Consider the following 22,331-nt stretch of genomic DNA (forward strand, 5'->3'; position numbering starts at 1 on the left):
TTTTAAACCAGTGCAGTGATTATTGGAGTCATTGTTTGAGCGCAAAATAAACAATACTAAGTCCTGAAAATCAAAATAGAAGAACTCAATTTTTTGGGTAGATAAAATAGAAGAATTCACTAGCGGCAGGAATAACCAAATGCAAAATTCAATTCATTTATGAGGTACTAGTACATTATAACCTATCTCTTGCAGGGAAATACTAGTAAATTATGAATTCATACAAAATTCAACCAACAAAATATAGGAAATAAAATTTCTAAACCCAGCGCTTATGATTATTTCGAGAGTTGTGGGCACCTCCGAACCATCGATCCCAACCAGCATCCATTGAACCTTTAGTACTGCAAACCAAACACGTTACATATACGTCATCAATTCATATCCTCTTTTAAGAATAATATATATATTATATACTTTTCTTTATTTTATTTTATTTTATTAAAAAGACACCACATTGGATCCTGAAATGTAATGTCATGAACATGAGCATGAAGATGATCTCTTACAATGGAAGGAGAGGATCTGGAATGGATTCAACGCTTGAAATGACACTGCAAAGAGCACACAATGAATGAAATGATTATACAGAACAGAACCATGTGAAAAGGTAAAAATGCAATTGTCTTATTTTGCTTTAATTTGCTTACTCTTTGCAGACTATGGAGGATTCCCCTATTGTTTCAAGTTGTTTCAATTCTTCCTGCATCATCATCATCATAGAATCAAATTGATCTTCTTCTAATTAGTTTATGCAAATTTATAAACAAAAATAAAACAAGAGATTCATATGAGATAAGGGTAGAAAATTAAGGTTGACCAACCTCCATGATGCTGATTTGATTATTGAGTTGGGATATGGCAGCCTGCAACCTGTGCTTCCCATAGAAGGCAGTCTGTGACAGGGGATGAGCTGGATCCCTTTCTCTGCAGTCTTCTGATGATTCTCTTCCATTTTCTGCTTCTGATGATTGGTGGCCAGCCATGGCTATTTAGTTAGTTATCAAAGAAAGAAAGGCAATTCTACAATGAAACTCATTCATATAGCAATTAGCAAAGCAGTTGAAAGGAAGAAAAAAGGTTATGGTCAATAAAGGAGGGAGGAAACAAGACTTCAAGTGGCAGCAGTGGACCAAAGAATTTAATAACGAATAATGTTATCTCCACACCTCTCTTTGAGGTGGAGAGAGGTGGAAGGAGGAAAGAGATAGAAAGAAAAGAAAAAGGAAGAGAGATAAAGTATGAGATGTGAAATAATAAGAGAAGAGAGATATAAATAAAAAGATGTGGAAATAAAGTGTTTAAAAAATGAGGTGTGTATATATCATTACTCCCTCCGGTCCTATTTATAAGCATGAAAGAGAAGAAAATTTTTGGTCCTTATTATAAGAACCAAATGAAAGTTTGTGTTTTATTAATTATTTTTTTCCAACAATACCCTTATTAATTCTATCTACTCCCTCCGGTCCTATTTATAAGCAGCAAACAAAAAAATCACATAGTTTAAGAAATGTAATTAAACTAATTAAAATGCATTAAATTTGTCCTAAATTAAACTAAACTTCCAAAATCACCCTTTGTTATACCTCTTTCTATCATTAATAGCTTTATTCTTTTTCATTGATCTCTTTTCTCCAAAATCAAGTTAAATTCTTTTTCCAAGGTGCATAATAACTACCGCAATAGTGCAATGTGTGTCCACCTTAACGGTTGCTGCTTACTCAAAAGTGTTTAAACTTCTCACTAGAAAAGATTTATTCTACTACTGCTTTTTGCATCTGAAATTTGAAGTTTGGAGGGTAAAAATTTTGGCGCAACAAAATGAAATATTTTGGCGCAACATAAAGCTGAGTACTATAAATATGTGATTTACAAAGACAATTCTTGTACTTCAACTTTTTCTTACCAAATTAAGTCTTGTTATACACCTAATATGCCTCTAGAAATTGATTTGAATTATGAGCCGCCATATGAGAAAGATGTGGAAAATCAACCGGAAGCTGCTGGAATTTATGAAGTAGCAGCACCTCCACCAGAAATTGATGCCACACATGATAGAATAGGAATATGTCAATTATTCCATATTTGTTTCCCTGTAATTAGGCTTAGCATTTATGTATTAGTTAACTATGCATTGTATAAATATTGTAACATTTCATCAATAATAGACACCCAATTATCTCACTCTTACATGGTATCAGAGCATGGACATTCACTTTGTTCGAGAGAAGGTCGCCCGTGGTCAAGCACGCATCATTCATGTTCCTTCTCGCCACCAGATTGCGGATATCTTCACCAAAGGCCTCCCTCGAGTTCTCTTTGATGATTTTCGGACCAGTCTCAGCGTCAGTGAACCTCCCGCTTCGACTGCGGGGGTGTGATAGAATAGGAATATGTCAATTATTCCATATTTGTTTCCCTGTAATTAGGCTTAGCATTTATGTATTAGTCAACTATGCATTGTATAAATATTGTAACATTTCATCAATAATAGACACCCAATTATCTCACTCTTACAACACACTCAGAAGCAGAACATGGAGGAGAGAAATGTGAAGCTATTATTTCTAATGGTAATGTAACGATTAGTAACAAATTCTTTTAAAACAAGATATCATATCTTTTTGAATCTCGACTTGAATTTGTAGTAGTGTTTTTATTATTGTTTACACGAGAAAGATAACAAATTTGTTTTTTTTTTGAACGAAAGATAGCAAATTTGTTACTCTGTGAAGCTTGTTACGTGAAGTAGTGCATACTCAATAAAAAAAGCACATATTCTCTTCCTTTAAATACTTTTGTGCCAATTTATTTTTTTACTTCTTTTAATTCTGTTTTGATTGTTTATCACTAGAATTTGATGACACAATCTCACACTTAGAATCTGAGCATGAAGAAGAACCAGTGTATGATGTCATAGACTCTGGAACAGAGCATGAAGAAGAAGAACCAGTGTACGATGTCATAGACTCCGGAACAGAGCATGAAGAAGAAGAACCAGTGTTTGATGTCATAGACTCTGGACCAGTGCATGAAGAAGAACAATTAACTGTTGGTGAGTCACGCTAATTTTTTTTTTTCTAATGGTAATAACAATTCTCTTATCATGTTCTGCAGTAGTACTTTTTTATTAACTCCTTCAATTTTTGTTCAATTTCTATTATCACAGGAAGATGCAAAAAACGCAAGTTTTTAAACAATGATGAGCGCAAAGCTGTTTCACAACTCCTTTGGCAATGCAATCATCATGGAAAGATAAAAGAGAAGGACAAAAACTTGATTGCTAAATCCTTTTCGGTTTCTGTTAGTGTCATTGAACGTATTTGGAGACGAACAAAAGAGATAGGAGATGCATCTCACAAAAAAACTAAAAATTGTGGGCGAAAGAGAGTTCAATTGGATAGTGTTCAATTCACCCAAGTTCCTCTATCAAGTAGGACTACATTGCGAGACTTGGCCTGTAGTTTGAATATAAACAAGACCTCCATAATAAGGCTTCTAAAGGAAGGAGAGATACGTCGTCACTCAAATCCCTTAAGGCCTACGATGAAGGAAGAAAACAAGACAGCTAGACTAAAGTTTTGTTTATCAATGATGGAAAGTGCTACAATACCACATGACCCAATTTTTAAAGCTATGTACAACATTGTTCATATAGATGAAAAATGGTTTTACATGACAAAGAAGTCTACAAACTACTACTTGTTGCCGGACGAAGCAGACCCATTGCGCTATTGCAAAAACAAAAATTTCATCGGTAAGGTAATGTTTTTAGTTGCTATTGCTCGGCCAAGATTTGATGCTGAAGGGAATGAAACTTTTTCTGGAAAAATTGGAGTTTTTCCTTTTGTCACCAAAGAGCCGGCGAAGAGGACTAGTGTTAATAGAGTTGCAGGTACACTTGAAACAAAACCTATCACCTCAGTGACTAGAGAAATTAGCAGATCATTCTTAATTGAAAAAGTGATTCCTGCTATAAAAGAAAAGTGGCCAAGAGATGACATACACATTCCAATTTTCATCCAACAAGACAACGCTAGAAGTCACATTAAGGAAAATGATAGTGAATTCTGTCGAGTTGCGAAAGAAGATGGATTTGATATTCGGCTCATGTGTCAACCTCCGAATTCCCCAGATTTAAATGTCTTAGACCTGGGTTTCTTTAGTGCCATTCAAGCATTACAGTACAAGGAACCAACAAGAACAATTGATGAACTTATTGGTGCAGTAGTCAAATCATTTGAATCCTTTTCATCTATTGTTTCAAATAAGATTTTCTTGACATTACAGACATGCATGATTGAAATCATGAAAGAAAGAGGGTCGAACAATTACTACGTCCAACATATGAAGAAAGAAGTCTTGCAAAGGGAAGGACAGCTGCCAACTCAACTCAAATGTGATTCATCATTGGTTGAAGAAGTGATTCAATATTTGACAGTTATTGGGGAATTGTAGGCTATGTAACAGTGGTTTTAATTTTTCCATCCCTTTCATTGTAGAGTGGAAAGTGAGAAAGATATTGCTGGATTGTGAGTAAAATACCACTTGTCATCATAAGGCTTTCATTGTGATTTTGAATTGTCAATTTGATTAAAGGTCCCTATAATCATCGGTCTTTTATCACTAAAGCAAATACTCCAAAGTATATATACAGTTAAACAAAAAATATAGGAGAATCCAAAGCACTAGTAGTAATATCAATAGAACCTAGTAACATTCCTTCAAAGACAAAAACGTGACAACAAAACTAAATTTTTTGCATCCCCAATAGAAAGTACTCGTAGTAGTAATATAAATAGAACCTGCAAACATTCATTCAAAGATAAAAACTTTACAACAAAATTAAAGTTGTTGCATCACCAATAGAAACTAAAGTCCTAGTATTAATAGAAACGATCCAGATAAATCTTCGTCATACTCATCACTGCGTTTAGTTTTTCAATTTCTTCATAGGTGCCATTCTCTAGCTCTTCTTCCTCGGGATATTTGTTTAGATCGATACTAAGAACTCCATTTTCAAATGTGCGACCTAGACCACCACAATCAAACAAAACTTCAGCTTCTTTTGATTGAACTTCATCTTCCTCATCATTCTTGTTCACATTTAACTCTTGCATTGTGATAGCACCTTCAAAAGAATCCTCAACTACCTCCACCATGATAGCACCTTCAAGAGTATCCTCAGCTACCTCCGTTGGGATAGCACCTTCTAAAGAATCCTCGACTACCTCCGCTGTAACACTCTCGAAGAATTCATCCTCAGTCTTCATAGCCCCACGTTCAAAGGAGTCTAGTGATACTTTGTTGCAACACAAAGAAAATAAACTACTCCTATTCTAAAATTGAAGATGATTGTAGGCTCATATGTGCCGTAACACATTCTACATTTTTATAACCTTTCCAAATTCTCAATATCTGATGCAAAAGACTAAGAATACTTCTTGGCAATCACACTATTGATAGTAATAGCATTAACAATTGTTATCATCAATTGAACTTCTCTTAAAAAAAATACATATTACGAGAAGTAGTTATTAATGTTTGATAGTGGAAGAAAGAGAATAATTAAGGAGAGATATTTTAGTAGATAGAATTAATAAGGGTATTGTTGGAAAAAAATAATTAATAAAGCACAAACTTTCATTTGGTTCTTATAATAAGGACCAAAAAATTTCTTCTCTTTCATGCTTATAAATAGGACCGGAGGGACCAACAAACTGATGCTCAATCTTCTCAGCCTGCACCCACTGCTCCAGCAAATTCTCAGGCTCAACAAACTGGTGCTCCATCTTCTCAGCCTCAGCACATAGCTACTGCATATTCTCAGCCTGCACCTACTGCCACTACATCTCAGCCAAATGCACCAAGGAGGAGAGGAAGAAAGAGGAATGCAGAAGCAATTAGTGGCACTCAGTAGTGTTTTTAGATCTGTTATTCTATTTTTATGAACCTATTGTCCTGTGGATGGTGTTTTTTGAGGTCTTGTAATGAACCTAGTCTTGTTGTGTATGTATCTAGTATGGACCAAGTATGTTTTGGATGGTTATGTAGGTTTTTTGGATGGTGGATTTTGCTGATGTAACAACTATGGCTATTCCTTCTTATTTATGAGACTCTGTTGAAGTAACAACTATGTTCCTTCCTATTAGGAATACATGCATATTATGTCAATGCCTATTATGAGTCCATTCTTATTGAATTCATGCATTTTATACATTCACTCATTCACAGGATCAATTCATGCATTTTATACATTCACACATTCAAGTGAATTCAATCCAAGCTGCCATGAAAAAAATTGCATCAAATTTAAGATACATATAACCTCAAACAGAATTGCATAAAATTCAACTCAATGGAAACACAATTGGCAAATTTCATTTCTTGCATCAAAGGATCCTAATGGAAGTACATAAGTGCATTCACTTTCTCAAAGGATTTTTTTCCCATCTTAATGGAAGTACATTCCTACTTCCTTACAAAATACATTCCTACTTCCTTACATTCCTACTACCCCAACTAGTATTCCTACTTCCTTACATAAGCTACCAACAACACAAGGATCACAATTATTGACATGAACAAAAAGGCAAGTAGGATCCTCTCTTTCTTCTTCAGGTCTTCATTCTTCTTGGTTAAGACAACAATCAACTTCTTCTCCCTAGCATTACAATTGTCATCAGCATCATGCCATTGGAAGAAGTTGCATACCTTCTTACGATGCACCTGTAATTTTAAGTTAGTTATACAGATCAGGGAAGAAGAAAATAGCCACTGATTCAACAACTCAATAATCTTACAAACCTCAAACAGCCCACAACCATAAAACCTCCTTCCACGATTCACCCCAGTCCATGTTGTCACCAATGGACTTTCAACCCCACATTCACACAGCACTACTCGTCGCCTCATCTCAGAACCAGTCGAAACATCGCGAGAGCCAGACAACCCATGAGAACCATCGTTTCTTCTGTGCGATTCAGGTACCCTGCGACTCGAATCAGCTTCTAAATCCCTCCAATTAGGTGTGGCTGAAGATCCTCCCATGGTTAGAGCTCGCGATATTGGGATTTGGGGGAGAAGAAGAGGAATTAGGGCTCGCGATTTTGGGTTTTGAGGGAGAAGAAGAGGAATTAGGGCTCGCGATTTTGGGTTTTGAGGGAGAAGAAGAGGAATTAGTTTTGGTGATTTTAGGATTTGAGGGAGAAGAAGAGGAATTAGGGTTAGTGATTTTCAGATTTAGGGAAGAAGATGATAAAAGAGAAGGTGATTCTCACGTGAGGGGCATGTGATTTCCCCCCAAAACCTTTCTCTCTCCTAGTCTGAGTGCCACATCAGGAAAAAAAAAGCCATGTCACACAAAAACGTTAAGTTTTTAACGGAAAGGAGCCGGGGGACCAAAACTGCTAACGGAGATAAACGTTGAGGTACTATTATGCTATTTTTAAACGTGGGGGATTATTATTGCGCATTTTTTAAACGTGGGGGACCAAAAGTGCTATTAAGCCGAAAAAGAATTTAACTTGATTTTGGAGAAAAGAGATCAATGAAAAAGAATAAAGCTATTAATGATAGAAAGAGGTATAACAAAGGGTGATTTTGGAAGTTTAGTTTAATTTAGGACAAATTTAATGCATTTTAACTAGTTTAACTACATTTCTTAAACTATGTGATTTTTTTGTTTGCTGCTTATAAATAGGACCGGAGGGAGTACTGTTTAATAACCAAATGATAGGAACAAAAAGAAAAGGTGGAGACAGAGAGGAGGGGGGTCATGATGGGACATTTGTGAGAATTGGCGCTTATATTTATTTATAGTAGGAAAGAGTAATAATATTAATATTAGACCGGTAGGGGAAAAGAAAGGGGGAAATGGGTCTCTAGTGGAGTAAATTATAATTTTGGGGGTTTTCTTTGACATAATATACTTAAAAAAAATTGTTTACCAAAAAAATAGTGTAAATGAGCACAGAGAGATATTGATAATTTGTGACGGAAGAAAAATCCGTCGCAAACTCTTTGGCGGTATGTTTGCCACAGAAAATACCCATCACGGATCTTTGCGACAGAAGACATCCGTCACAAAATCCTTGTCTGCACCTTTGCGACGGAGAGTATATCCATCACAAAATCCTTGTAAGTGAGGTGAATTGAGCATGAGGTGAATTGAGCAAGAGAATAATTTAGAGGGATATATTCGCTCACAAATTCCATCATTGTTGAACAGACGTGGTAGTTTGTAAACATGTAACATAAATCTCTTTGCTGCTTATCTACTACACTTTAAAAGAGAGTCAAGAAATCACTATTCCTAAAAGAACTTCCAATCTTGGCCGTCCATTTGACCCTCTCTCCATGCGATCTATTTAATCGTGGCCCTTCTTTTGTGAGACTTTTTTTCATCTTTATTCCACTCAAGCTGCTCTAATTTTCTGACGTCACATAACGTCGTGATAGAGTATGCGATGAAGGAGAGCAGTGTCCATGGCTTGATTTCGTGGATATATGTCACCCCTGCAGCCCTGTCCCTGTAGCGTGTTTAGTTGGAAGAGAGTCAAATGGATGGAAGAAGGAGACTGCTTGCGTTTTAGAAGTTTTGGATGAGGCAAAGAGTGTGTCCATAGTTTTTGGTGGTCAGCCATCGTCATTCTTGCAGTTGCAGACCCTGTGTCCTGCAGTAGTTGTTAGGGTTAGGTGTGTAGTTGTAGAAGAAAGGATCGTTGTAAGTTTGGGGGAAATTTTAGGTTTTCGTGTTGAACACGATTTGGGGGAAATTTCGTCACCCTGACCTAAGTCAGATAGGTTGTAATTTGAAGGAGGAGAATACAACTGTTGATGAAGGATTTTGAATTTTTGATATGTGCAGAATGTGCTGTCTGAAGGAGGAGGATAGATGTGTATCAGAAGCCATGTCAGGTCAGTAACAGAGGTTTGGTATGCATAGTTGTGAAGCAGGTTTGCTGCTGAAACTCAATTCAATTTAATTTTTAAAATTCTCAAATGTTTCTCACTTGCACTTGTCTATAAATACTGTTATCTTCTGTTCTTCTTGGTGTTCTTGCTCAAAGCAATTTTCTTTTGCTTATCTCCCCTTTCGTATAGAGAATTGTTGATTGCTGCTCCTTTCCATCCCCTTTGTAGCTTATGCCCAGGCAAAGATGTTTCCTGTTGGTGATCCTCGCAAACCATATGCTATTAATCTTGTCTTGATCAATTCACATGTTATTTCTTTTCTTGATGAAGTGCTACGTGCTTGCTTCCAGGTAGGTTTTTTCTGTATGTCTTCTTTGGTTATATTGCTTTCATTGGTTTTAAACGGTGATCTTGAGGTTTTCTGTCCAGTTTTGGAAGTTGTGATCTCATAAATCATTGTATAGTAAAACCTGATATTTGAAATTCAAAAAAATTGTAAAATATGTTAATATGTTTGTTTTCATTTAGGGTGTAGTTTTAATTTGGATATTATTGTATCTGTTATATTATTTTTGGATTTTGTAATTGGCATATATTTGTTTGCCATAAACAATTTAAAATGTAAAATTAGTGAATGTCATGAAAAATGGGTGCTAAAATTTATCTTTTTAAACAGATTTCTGATGGTCATAATTTGCCACACACACCATTTTAATTGGCTTCCAGCTTTCTCTGTCTTTGTGAAGAAGCTATTATGGATAAGCTAGGAACTCATTTAGGGGTGAGACACTCAATTCCATTGCCTTTGACTAATTGAAACTTGGTTGGTTTATGTGTGTTTGTTTTCTTTGTTGGGGTCATTTTCTATAGATTGTGAATATAGGAGGAGGAACAAAATTACCACCTAAAACCACTTGTGTGGTGTGAGGCCACTGGAAAAAGATTTGTTTTTGACAAATTGTGGGGTTGTTTTTGCTACTTCTCATTGTTTGTGGAAAATGTTGAATTCTATAGTCAGGTGAGTGGGTGGACATGGTGATAAGAAAGTTATATGTGTAAGTTGGTATCTTTATCCTGCATGGAGAATCAATCCCTACTCTGCCCTCATTTTTATTTTCTAGCACCGAGCCCTGCATGTCATTCATTAGCTATGTAGTAAAGGCTTAATCAGTGGATACATGTTTATGTTAAGGAATGGGTATTAATTTGTTTTGTTAATCAATTTGCTCGGTAGGATTACCAGAACTTTGGCATGACTTTCCTTCTTGTGCACCTGCATTTGTATTCATTTAGTTGCCTACACAACTCACTTCATCTTTACCCTGCTAAGACTACCAAGTTTGTCGTTACATTTTGTTTTTTTTTTTTTCTGTTCATAACTAATCATGTACTCTTTTATGGTTGCCAGATTGGATCAATGTTTTTAAGGAGGTAGACTCTAGGATGGTAATGAACTATCCCTATCTTTATCAAATTCAGAAATGGTACTTACTTCAACCTCTTATGATCTTTAATTCTTTATTGAGTGTACCTAATCTCATTTTTTGTTTCATTTCATTATTCTTACTTCTCCCTCTGTATTATCTCCACAATTTTTTATTTGGGTTTTTTGTTGAAAGGTGTAGCCTTGCCATGGAGTTGAATTATAGACTTATACAAATTACAAAGGTATGATATTATTTTCATGCATAATATTCTTGTGTTGTTAAGGGTACTGGTTATGCCCAAGCAATCACGTTTTTTCTGATGTCTTTTTTCATTCTTCTGAGGTAGGAGATGAAACCCTTTTCCTTAGATTTTTTTTACTATGTTGCTATCATTTTGTCTGTAAATGGAAGATAAACGGGGAGGTGAACTCTTCAGATATTCCTATCTTTGCACTTAATATTCTGCTATGGGTTTATGTGGTTGTGGTTTATCATGCTCTTCATCATTCTCTTCAGTTCCTATTGAAATTTGAGAGAGAAAATTTTTGAATCAAGCAGATTTTACTGTAGAGGTATATGATTAGCCAAAAGAGGTTAGGAAAAATAATCTTTTATATAAGATGTCAAGGATGACTTGAAATGTTTTTGGACTTTCTTCAAGGGCCAGGAGTTATAAACTTTTAACATTTTTGTATCATGCTTTAGTGGTTTAATATCTAGGATACTTGATTTCTGAACATTTATCTTCTCTTTTATTGATTAGTTAGTTTTGTACATTAGTCGCGTTTGTGAAATTAACTTCCTACTTTTCTGGTCAAGAGAAGCATATCTTGCAGCCATCTTGCTCTCATGTGGAAGTTTGATTTAGATTTTTTTGTTTGTTATGTTATTTTCAACCATGGTATCTACCTTTTTTGTTTTTTCCTTGATTGAATGAAACACTTCCAAACTGATTATAGCTCTGCATCAGTTCCATTCTTTTTTTTTTGTGCAGAAATAGTGGCACCCTTAAAAATACACTTCAAAAGGTTACGTGTGAAGCTGTACTGGAGGAAGTTGATAGGATGCTCAGAGGTCTGAGGGAAAAGTTATTGTCTAGGACATTGTTGAGATAATCAACGAGCTCCAGAGCTTGATGAAGTATATTCAGTGGGAGGTTCGTATTAGGATTGGATGAAGTAATAATGGCAAGTGACATTCTTACTTTCCCTTAAGTCTTGCTACCCTTTTACCATTTGCTCTGTATTTTATTTTTACTGCATTCACTATAGGTTATGTATTTCACGGTGCTGGAAGTTACAACTTTGTACATGTGAATATTTATAATTTATCCATTGGCCCATATGTTTCGGCTAAGTCATATTTGGGTTGTGATTCATAAATGTTACAATAAGTGGTATGACAGTTAATAGATTGGAGTGAAATAAATTGATTGAATAAATATAACAAATTTTAGATCTGCTCGTCCGTGCATCGCACGGAGACGGGCTAAAATCCTAGTTTTATATCAAAACAAGGATTTTGTGACCGATTAATTATTGTTGCAAATATGTTTCTAAATTGTTCTTAGCTATTTATTTTGGTAAATACCCGAATTTTTTATTACAAGTGAAATAGAATATAAAAATTTTATACGGGTAGTACTTTTGATATGATAAATAATTAAAGCTACTCTCTCCGTTCCAGAAAGTTTGTAGTTTAAGGTTGTTACACAAAGAGTAAAAAAGCAATTATTGATAGTATAATTTGACTAAATTGCCTTTATTTAAATTTACTAGTATGATGTGCAACTATTAAATTATACTTAGATATAGAAAATGTAATTAATAGAGAAGAGTTGTGGTTGGTTAATATGAAATGTAGAAAAAATTAGTAAAAATTGCATTGGCTTTCTAAAACAACAAACATTTTAGAATATTGAAAGAAGGTATAAAACAACAAACTTTCTGGAATGGAGAAGTAATTTATGGGTGTTTAACTTGTTCATGTAACTTTCACACAAAAAAAACTTGTTCATGTAGTTTTGTCGGTAAAAACTCGTAAAAGGTTATTCATATATACAAATTCACTTTTACAGCACCACAGGACTGGCACCAGCCAGGCATGTGAAGACCCAATAATAACAAAACATGATACACAAAGAGGAATTATTAAGAAAAAAGAAAGGTGCCGGTATTTAAGTTAATCAAACTACTCTACCAAAAATAATGTACCTCCTTTATTCTCTCCCTCCATTTCTTTTGCCAGCTCAATTCTTCCTAATCTTGAAATTAGGAACCTGACTAGCTATGATAATCAGATAATTGACAAGCCTTTCAGCATGGGAACAAGACAATTCATAAAATACATAGGCCAGAAAGATCAAGATATAATCTTAGGAAGCGAAGATACAAAAGGAGAATTCTCCATCCAATGTTCAAGCGCTAGCAGGAGCCACCACTCAAGCACCATGGTTACTAATCTTTTAAATTTTAACCTAACCTTAACACAGAAACATACTACTGCACAGATTAGCAGTGGGGTGATACTGTGATAGTGCTTTGATTAGCAAAGAAAGAGCAGATTCTGACAAGTGACAACGTGATAGAGGGTCAACAAATCAAAGAATGTGCGTTTTGGAACATGAAAAACAAGACTGCTGGTTATGGAAAAAATTAAAGGAAACACCCATGCTGCACAAGAAAAGGATTCTGTCATTCATGGAAATAGCAACTCCAATGTTTCCAGTCTAGCAAACATACGTCTAGACTTTTCTTATAAAAACGCAAAATTACAGTCACAACTCAACTTCAAATCTAAGCAAACATTAACATATTACACGCTTTATAAAAGTATTCAGAGATTAAAGTAGTAAATAACCATTCTAAATGCCTGGTCCAAGTTCAGGAGTCACTTTCATAGCTCTCAAACGTGAATCATGGCTCTTTTGGAGTAATCACCATGGCTACCCTGCTCTTCCTCCAGCACTAGCTTTTGTGCTTTCTTTCTCCACGGCCATCATCATCCCTACTGTGCTGCTTTCTCTCTCCATGTCCATGATAATCACCATCCCTTCTAGGCTTTCTTTCTGCATGATAATCATCATCCCTTCTGCGTTGTCTTTCCCAATGACCATCCCCATCCTTTAGTTTCTTTCTCTCTCCATGGCCATCCTCATCCCTTGAGTTCTTTCTTTCTCCAAGGCCATCCTCATACCTTCTGTATTTTACTTCTCTATTATCACCCTCATCCCTCTCATGCTTTCTTTCACCATGATCATCCTCATCCCTAAAGTGCTTTCTTCCTACATGATCATCTTCATCTCTTCCATGCTTTCTCTCTCCATGGCCATCTTCATCCCTTCTGAGCTTTCCTTCTCTAGGATCATCTGCATACCTTGATTGCTTTCTTCCTACATGGTCATCTTCATCTCTTCCATGCTTTCTCTCTCCATGGCCATCTTCATCTCTTTTTAGTTTTCCTTCTCTAGGATCGTCTTCATCTCTTCCACGCTTTCTCTCCCCAAGGCCATCTTCATCCCTTTTTAGCTTTCCTTCTCTAGGATCAGCTTCATCTCTTCCACGCTTTCTCTCCCCAAGGCCATCTTCCTCCTTTTTGAGCTTTCCTTCTCTAGAATCATCCACGTCCCTTGAGTGCTTTCTTTCTCCATGATCAATCTCTCCCCTCAAGTGCTTCCTTCCTGTATGATCTTCATTTCCTCCACGCTTTCTTTCTCCATGGTCATCCTTATCCTTTCTATGCTCCTGCTCCTGCTCTCTAAGATCATTATCATTTCTTCCATGCCTTCTTGCTTCCCGATCCTCACCATCCCTGTTATAATTTCTGCCTCTCTGCTCAGAAGACTCATAATCAAACCCTCCAAGTTTAGCTGATTTAGAATAACCATCCCTTTCTCGACTTTTGTTTTGATACATTCTAGATTTTGATTCAGACTCAGTTTTTCCAAGCTTCCTATCATGCCCATCCTGCTTAGCAAATGTGTCAGGCTCCGTATCTCTATCTTCATTAATCTTCTTGTTGGCCTGTGCCATTGCTCGACTTCTAGTATTTGATCCATCCGTAAATTCTCTACCATATGATTTTCTTAAAGAATCCAATCCATCAACCTTAGCATGACTTTTCCCTTTCTCCACAACATCACCTCTGCCCTTTACTTCCTCCCTAGGTCCACCTTTCTTTGCCACAGTCCCACTTTTTCTAGCTCTTCCATAACTGTGGTCACTAGAAATGCTGTCTGAATCATTGTCACTGCTACTCTCATAAGAGGAAGAGCGTGACACCTTTTGAACATATCTATCTTGTCCTGAAACACGCCTAACACCATCTCTGTCAGAGTCCTCATCATTTGAAACACGCCCCTTCATCTTCTGCTTCTCAAGTCTTCCACTCTTTTTTTCCTCACTGTCAACATCAGACCCCTCTTCAGAACCCCGACGTTTACTCGTCTGCTTGTGTTGCTTCCCTTCTTTAGGCCTATGCATGGGGGAGCCTTCATGATAATCAGAAACATGCCTCTTTCCTGATTTTTTGTTAGTTCTCCTTGCAGCATTACGGTCATCAGAATCAGAAGTAGAGTCAGTATCATCACTGTCCTCCACCCTGCCTTTCTTGCGATGCTTTGGTGCCTTCCTCTTCTTTTCCTTCTTGACCTTCCTCTTAGCATCACTATCAGAATCTGATTCATCACTGCTGTCCGTATTCTCCCTATCGTGCTTCCTTCTAGGTCCCTTCTCATTATCTCTACTGCTGTCTGAATCAGATGAATCATCCTCATACTTTCTTTTGCGAGCTTCACCCTTCTTGTGGTGTCTTGAGTCTTTAAGACCCTTCTTAGCATTTTCATCTTTTTGAACTTCAACTATTTGTTTTTTCAAACTGAAATCTCTATCCAAAAAGGAATGTTCAGATTTCAAATTATGTTTCCCCTCTGCATTAGCACCAACTTTTCCATCATTTCCTGGCCCATCATCAATCCCATCTTCCTGGACTTCAGCTGAAACTATGCCAAGAGCAGCTTTCAATGTCTCCATCTGCTTTTCCTTTCTAGCAGCAATTTGGTGAGTCTGTGTATCAGAAATCCTGGAAAATCCCCAAAAGAAGTTAGTGATACCCAGTCACCATTTTAGAAAATGTGTAAATATAACCATTGATATACACCCGAAGTGCAATTTACAGTATCCTGAAACTGTGTCTGAATGCATGTGACTCAAAATCATCCACAATTGAAAGTTTTGAAACTAAAACTTATTTTTCAACATGCGAACATTGGCTTTGCTTGGATACTTAATGGTGAGTGAATGAAATGGAATAGGATAAAAAGAAATATAGGGTCGGGATCAAATTAAAGAGAATAACGATTACCATCCCATCGTTTGGTTATTTTATGGTAGGGGAAGTAAAACAGGGTAGCATTTCATTCCATTCAACGTCATTCTATCCCCTTTCTACCAATCAAAACATAAACTTCATTTCATCAAAATAGTGGCAGTGTCATCCAGGCAGTTCTTTCATACCATTAAGAAACCATCCAAAATATAAACACTTTCAACTTGATGCAGAGAGCAGATGCAATTCAAGAAACAAAACAAACATCATTTGAATCAGACACCAATTACTTGACAACCCAACCCTAATTATAAACATAAAAAATTAAAAACAAATTACTTTTTATCCGAATTGGATCCTCCATCAGTTTCGTCCTCAGCAGCAGCGGCGGCTTCCAGGTTCGCCCGAGCCTCCTCAAGTTTCTCGGCAATCTCAGAGTCAGTGTAACCCTGATCGGTGAGCTTGTCTTCGAGGATGACGAGCTTGAGTTGAATCTGACGCTTGCGATCATGGTCGAGGATCTCTTTGTTGGGCTTCCTGGTAACACCAGCAGTTCCCTGATCTGCCTCAAATCCTTTGGTGTTGTCAGAAACCTTGGTAGTCTTGGGCCTCACGAAGAACTTGTTGCTCTGAATGTAACCATTGGTACCCGAGCCTCTTGGGGTCTGTAACCCTATTCCGTTATACATTTAGATCACTGCAATCGAAAGAAATCCAGAAAAACAAAAAACGAAATAAGAACAACGAATCAGAAACCCTAATATCGACGGCAATTTACAGATCTCAACGTTACCGTAGAACGAACGAACGCAAGCGCGATTGTGCTGTGCGACGGCGGCGAACGGAGCTAAGTTTATGTTAGGGTTCGGATTTATCCTAATCGGTGTTTCTGTCAACAACTTTCAGTATGGACCCGAACCGATGATGATAACATTGTTTCGCACAGGGTTGTAGCTTCTTGGTTTTAAAAAGATACCAACACGTAATATTTGCATAATTTTAACTGTTTTTTTCTTAATAATTTTTCTAATAGATGTAATTTTTATTTTTTATTCTCTACATATTTTTTAAGGTTGCTAATTATTCTTTTTTTTGTACATTGGAAAATTAGCAAAAGCGAAACAACAAAAAAAAGAAAGCAAGGGGACTAGCGCATGACTAGTCTATCCTTCAATAGGAAATACTCCAGTTTCGGAGGAGCAGCAGCAATGTCTTTGACACCCACGACTTGAGAGAGAGAGCACCATGACGAGCAAGCCAATCAGCTGGACCATTACCCTCCCTATTAATCCAATTCAGCGTACACTGCCAATTCATGTTAAGAAGCTCGCGAATCGCTCCCAAAACATCAACATGGTCATGCAACCGCCAACGATCACCACCTCTTAACACCGCAATCAGACCCGCACAATCCACTTCACACAAAACCCGCCGGTGACCATGGTTCCAAGTCAGATTCAACCCATCCCAAAGTGCTAATGCCTCAGCGAGGAAAGGATTGCCATTGCTCCCATGGCTCGCAAAGCCAAGAATCCAATAACCATGGCAGTCACGCAACAGCCTGCCTCCGCCCATACGATGATCCACATCATGGTAGCTGTCGTCGGTGTTCAATTTCACAAACCCCGGCGACGGTGGCTGCCAACGATAAATTAAAAATGTCCTCTCATCCACTGCATTATCACCTGCAAACTGAAGGACCTCATCATGATCATGATAGAGTTTCTGCCACGCTACTTCGAGTGTCCAAGGAAGGGGATCTAACAACATATTATTGCGTCATTTCCACACGCCCCAAAGACCAGCAAGGAAGCGGAGAGAGTTGTTACTCTGGAGCTGAGTACGGACTCAGGTATTGCAATCAGCAAGCCAAAAACTCCGCCAATGCAGCGCCCCCAATCTCCCCTAAAGCTCTCTTGAATGGGGACAATCTCTCAGACAATGAGTAGCATCTTCAGGGCTATTCGAGCAGAGAGCACAATCTGGCAAGGAAGCTAGCTGACAATGGAACCTTTTTGCGTTTGTTGGTAAAGCATCCTGGAGCATCATCCAAATAAAAAACCGAAGCTTTTCAGGGATTGCCAGCTTCCAAACCCAAAGCCACGACTCACCATGGCCAACCTCAAGCTCCTCTCGGTCCCTCAACCAGTGATAGCCATCACACACAGAGTATATACCATCTCCCGATCCCGTCCACCTCCAACGATCCACATTATTGGCCACAATCTGAGGCTCTACTCGAGTGAAGAAGTCGCGAATATCCTGAGGAAGTATGGTGGGTGCTAATTATTCTCTACATTGTTATTCATATTTTAATACTTTTTATGTAACGAAACAAATATTTATTTTAAGAGATAAATTTATTACAAATAATTTCTAAAGATGGCTAAAACAGTTTTTATTACAAAAGATATTCAAACATTAACTTATCCCTTGGGTCCATAGCTCAGTGGTAGAGCATTTGACTGCAGATCAAGAGGTCACCGGTTCGAACCCGATTGGGCCCTAATTTTCTTCATTTTTTTTTTGTAAAGAAACGGTAGGGTTGAATATGCTTTTTCTTAATTTTGCTGCTTCCTGATTTTAATAAGATATTCTGGATTCAGTTGATTTTTTATTATTCCCTAATCATTTTCTAAAGCTTTCTAATGATTATCTTTTAGAATTTTCTTCTAGAATTTTCTATTTAATCATTTTTGAAATGATTATTTTCCTTGAACTCAATTTTTATTAATTTTTTTGGGCTTACCCCCTCCATGTAACATTGTAACCTTTTTTTTAGCGTGCAAGCAGTGCGTAATATGCAAAGAATTTCGAAAAAAAAAAAATGCAAAGAATTTCTCCATTCCGTTATTGGGAATTCATTTCTGAAAATAATCGTTGGCTAATATATTATCCTGGTTAGTCTATGAGAGACTATTAGCATCTGTTACATTTTCTTTTAAAATCAACTAGTAGATGAAAAACTTCAACATCAGTTACCTTTATATTATATTGAATCATCAGGCCATTCTAATGTGATTCAACCATCAGTTACATTTCCTTTGAAATGTCTTGATTATTTGGGTCATTATGTATTCTAATGTACCTCCACCAGCAATGACAATGGTTATTATTTAATTGAGTTGTTATCATTTGGCTGCATTGACATGAATACTATGAAACCTTCAAAATCTCAAATGGTGAGTTGCTATTGGTTAGCACAGAAAACGTTTTTTGATGTGTTGGTATTAAGACAATGGAAATCCATATGTAAGCCATAAATTATGTTTAGACTTTAGAGTGCTATTTGATGTGTTGGTATTAAAACAATGTTGTAGGAGTATGTGATTTGAGAGAACAATGTTTGTTTTTAAGATGTCAACTTTAATGGTCTTTACTCTCTTCTCTGATATTGTGTATCCTTCAATAATGTGAAGATGCTAAAGTATTCATGTAAGCACATTTTCAATTACATGTAGTACATCACAAACTTAAAAGAAGGATGTTTTATAATTAAAAAAAATTAAAGGGAAAAAGTCCTGAAAATTGCCTGAGCTTTAATTTTCTTATTTTTAATAACTTGCCTTTCGGAGCTTTATGGTTTATTCATCAGGGGTAAACAAAATTAAATAACAAACTTTGACTTTGAAATTTCAGAAAGAAATAAAATTTAACAAGTGGAGTGGTAAGCTAACATATCTCCTATAAAGTCCCGAGGTATGCTCTAATGAATTGACCAAGTCTCTCTTCTTCCCTTCAACTCTATATATAAATACATCAACCATAACACCTTCTCGGATCTCTCTACCCTTTCATTACAATTTACTCTTGATCAAGGTGCGCTTTTGTTTTTAATTGTTTCAAAAGTTACAACATTGCATGCCAGCCATTTGTGTTATTTGTAGCATATATATATTTGATATTTGACTTGATATTTGTTTCTAAAGATGAGTGAGAATGGTGAAGAAGGTCAAGACACCCGTCCTGTTCCCCGTTTGAATGAAAGGATTCTTTCATCTTTGTCAAGGAGATCAGTGGCTGCACACCCTTGGCATGATCTTGAAATTGGTACTGTTTGAGTGAAATTGCTTGTTCAAATATATCTTTCCATTTGCTTTCAATTTACATTATAGGACTTGAGCCATGTCCCAAAAACTCTTAATTTTCTTCATATGCAGGACCTGGAGCTCCCCATATTTTCAATTGTGTAAGTTTTTATCTTTTACTTAATGCCTCATTATCCCGTCTATTCCTATTGCTGGAGAAATAATGCCTTTTTTTTTGAAAGAGAAATATTGTCCAAAATGAGGCAATTATTTTAGGGAAAATCTGTAATGCAACCATTGCACTTGTGCAATAATGTACTATGTGATGAATATTTCACAGAATAATTTATCTCCTCCTAATACAGTACTAGTGCAACAACTGCAATTGCATTCTTGAGCTGAAATTTTCTATTAAGAGGGTGTTTCAGCTAGCTCAATGGATAGTTTCTTTCTGCAGGTTGTGGAGATAACAAAAGGAAGCAAGGTCAAATATGAACTTGACAAAAAGACTGGATTAATTAAGGTATAGCCTATTGAAATGCTGTGATTCGAAGCAGGATTTTGTTCTTCTTTCCAACCATCTGAATCTGAATAATGCTCACTCAGGTTGATCGGATATTATATTCATCAGTTGTTTATCCTCATAACTATGGCTTTATCCCTCGCACACTGTGTGATGACAATGATCCGCTTGATGTCCTGGTTCTCATGCAGGTATTTTGTTAAATGATGTTTACTTGTATAATGTATAGAGTGGCATTGTAAATAGCTCCCTGCTCAAGCTATATTAACCTAGTAATAAGTTATGAAAACCATATCCTATTCTATTTACAGAGTTCCCTCTTTCATTAGCCTTTAAAAGCTGATGCTGAAATTTACACACATTAGGATTATAGAGCTGGAAAATACACTTTTGAGTCATCATAACTGAGTTATGACCTTCACTGAAAAAGACCAAAATGCTAAATCAACTCAAATGCTGCATTATGCATTCTACCTAGGGGAGAATGAGATCAAATCAGAGTAGAGAGTATTGTATGCTCAATTTAGTGATTTATACAATGAATGTTTTGAAATTTTAACCATTAGCTAGCACTCATTTAAAAATGTTGAGCACAATAAAAATGTACTTATCTCTAAGCAATGTCTTGATCTTGATGGAATGAAGATCATAGAGTAGGCAATGCCTATTTAAGAATTTCTCCAATGTTTAACCATGTTAGTAAATCCTGCTAGAAGAATTGACTCCAGTCGAAATCAATTCTGAGGAGAAGTTAGTGTGAGTAACTTCGGAGTGTCAGAATTGATTCTAAGAGAAAATAAGTTGATCCAAACATGATACTATCTACAAGGCAATTCATACATTGCTTACTGAATCACTGGTGTTGCAGGAGCCAGTTCTTCCTGGTTGTTTCCTGCGAGCCAGGGCCATTGGACTCATGCCTATGATTGACCAGGTATCTATTTGGCTTTTTGGTCAATAAAACAATTTCCCCTAAAAAAGCTTCCAATTACACTAACAAATTTGTGGTATTGATACAGGGAGAGAGGGATGATAAAATCATTGCAGTTTGTGCTGATGATCCAGAATACAAGCATTTCTCTGACTTCCAAGAACTTGCACCTCATCGCCTCACTGAAATCCGACGCTTCTTTGAAGACTGTATCCATCCATCACCTAAATTTATGTTAGTTTTGGTTTATATTTTTATCATAATTTCAGTGCTATTTCTTAACAATGATATTGCACAGACAAAAAGAATGAGAACAAGGAGGTAGCAGTTAATGATTTTCTACCACCAAGTGTTGCTGTTGAAGCCATTCAGCACTCAATGTTAGTATATCTCGATCAACTTCATTGCATCGAATTTAGATTAACTTTTAGAGAAATTCCAGTAACAAAATCCTATCATTCTCTTTCACTTTATATGCTCATTCTTATTCCCTCACCTATGTGTGTGTGACAAATATTGTATTATTCTGCAACTTGTCACGCTACTTTAATATCTTATCTCTGATTTCGGTGCAGGGATCTGTACGCGGAATATATTCTGCACACCTTGAGGCGATAGGCAGAAAAGCTATCTCCAATCTCCAGTAATCAGAATAAGCCGCCATCAACACAGTTTTCAAATATCTATTCATCGACCCTACCTATATTTGTTTTATTTATTTATTTATTTAGTTGGATAATGTACCACTTGTTTGGTTTATGAAGTGAAATAATGACTCTCAACTGTGACAAGTTGCAGAATACTCAAAATATTGAGGCCAAGAAATGCTAGTAACACCTGTTTTTTACTCTCTAACGCATTCCTTATGAAAAGACTAACCACAATTGGTAACAATAAAAAAAATATGAAAACGGGAATATAATCTCAAAAAGACACTTCTTTTTCACAAAAACTACTCACTTTGTTCCAAAATATAAGTTATCTAAAAGGTTATGCACGAGTATGAAGAACTCGTCATTTGATAAATATTTTGACTGAAATAACCTATTTAATACTATTAAGGAGGGGGAAATGCGATTATTGATTAAGTGATAATGAGAGTTGTAGGTGAAAATTAAAAGTGATAGGTAAGAGATATAATATTAAATGAGGGTACAGAAGGAAGAAGGAAGAAAGTGAGA

The 22,331-nt window shown here is 36.4% G+C and overlaps 5 protein-coding genes, 1 long non-coding RNA gene and 1 other non-coding gene across 12 annotated transcripts; 4 read left to right on the forward strand and 3 right to left on the reverse strand.

Moving 5' to 3' along the window:
* Positions 1-132: 132 nt before the first annotated feature.
* Positions 133-1,122, reverse strand: LOC130732768 (guanine nucleotide-binding protein subunit gamma 2-like). Its single transcript, XM_057584759.1, has 4 exons — positions 825-1,122; positions 651-703; positions 510-554; positions 133-344 (listed from the first exon to the last, which is right to left on the reverse strand). Exons 1-4 carry the CDS (start codon positions 984-986, stop codon positions 260-262), a joined length of 345 nt encoding a protein of 114 aa, XP_057440742.1. The 5' UTR covers positions 987-1,122; the 3' UTR covers positions 133-259.
* An 850-nt stretch (positions 1,123-1,972) lies between these two features.
* Positions 1,973-4,564, forward strand: LOC130732769 (uncharacterized). Its single transcript, XM_057584760.1, has 3 exons — positions 1,973-2,573; positions 2,855-3,055; positions 3,170-4,564. The coding sequence occupies exon 3, from the start codon at positions 3,547-3,549 to the stop codon at positions 4,456-4,458; it is 912 nt and encodes a 303-aa protein (XP_057440743.1). The 5' UTR covers positions 1,973-2,573; positions 2,855-3,055; positions 3,170-3,546; the 3' UTR covers positions 4,459-4,564.
* Positions 4,565-6,022: 1,458 nt separating this feature from the next.
* Positions 6,023-7,461, reverse strand: LOC130732770 (uncharacterized). The gene is made up of 2 exons (XM_057584761.1): positions 6,808-7,461; positions 6,023-6,729 (listed from the first exon to the last, which is right to left on the reverse strand). The coding sequence occupies exons 1-2, from the start codon at positions 7,048-7,050 to the stop codon at positions 6,532-6,534; spliced, it is 441 nt and encodes a 146-aa protein (XP_057440744.1). The 5' UTR covers positions 7,051-7,461; the 3' UTR covers positions 6,023-6,531.
* Positions 7,462-8,283: 822 nt separating this feature from the next.
* LOC130731444 (uncharacterized) lies at positions 8,284-11,673 on the forward strand. 6 transcript variants are annotated; one of them, XR_009016674.1, is made up of 6 exons: positions 8,285-8,958; positions 9,106-9,266; positions 9,593-9,697; positions 10,325-10,400; positions 10,536-10,584; positions 11,338-11,673. It is a non-coding gene; the product is annotated as an uncharacterized LOC130731444 (long non-coding RNA). The 6 variants fall into 6 exon arrangements; XR_009016675.1 differs by having other exon boundaries at positions 8,285-8,919; XR_009016671.1 differs by having other exon boundaries at positions 8,291-8,958; positions 9,145-9,266.
* A 1,343-nt stretch (positions 11,674-13,016) lies between these two features.
* Positions 13,017-16,620, reverse strand: LOC130731446 (uncharacterized). The gene is made up of 3 exons (XM_057583740.1): positions 16,462-16,620; positions 16,008-16,365; positions 13,017-15,422 (listed from the first exon to the last, which is right to left on the reverse strand). Exons 2-3 carry the CDS (start codon positions 16,355-16,357, stop codon positions 13,310-13,312), a joined length of 2,463 nt encoding a protein of 820 aa, XP_057439723.1. The 5' UTR covers positions 16,358-16,365; positions 16,462-16,620; the 3' UTR covers positions 13,017-13,309.
* Positions 16,621-18,103: 1,483 nt separating this feature from the next.
* On the forward strand, positions 18,104-18,175 carry TRNAC-GCA (transfer RNA cysteine (anticodon GCA)). The gene has a single exon. It is a non-coding gene; the product is annotated as a tRNA-Cys (tRNA).
* Positions 18,176-19,340: 1,165 nt separating this feature from the next.
* LOC130731447 (soluble inorganic pyrophosphatase 1-like) lies at positions 19,341-21,997 on the forward strand. The gene is made up of 9 exons (XM_057583741.1): positions 19,341-19,487; positions 19,598-19,718; positions 19,829-19,857; positions 20,154-20,219; positions 20,303-20,410; positions 21,088-21,153; positions 21,239-21,359; positions 21,449-21,530; positions 21,726-21,997. The coding sequence occupies exons 2-9, from the start codon at positions 19,598-19,600 to the stop codon at positions 21,766-21,768; spliced, it is 636 nt and encodes a 211-aa protein (XP_057439724.1). The 5' UTR covers positions 19,341-19,487; the 3' UTR covers positions 21,769-21,997.
* The last annotated feature ends 334 nt before the right edge of the window (positions 21,998-22,331 follow it).

Source organism: Lotus japonicus, chromosome 1 (genome assembly GCF_012489685.1).
Source record: "Lotus japonicus ecotype B-129 chromosome 1, LjGifu_v1.2".
NCBI classification, from domain to species: Eukaryota; Viridiplantae; Streptophyta; class Magnoliopsida; order Fabales; family Fabaceae; genus Lotus; species Lotus japonicus.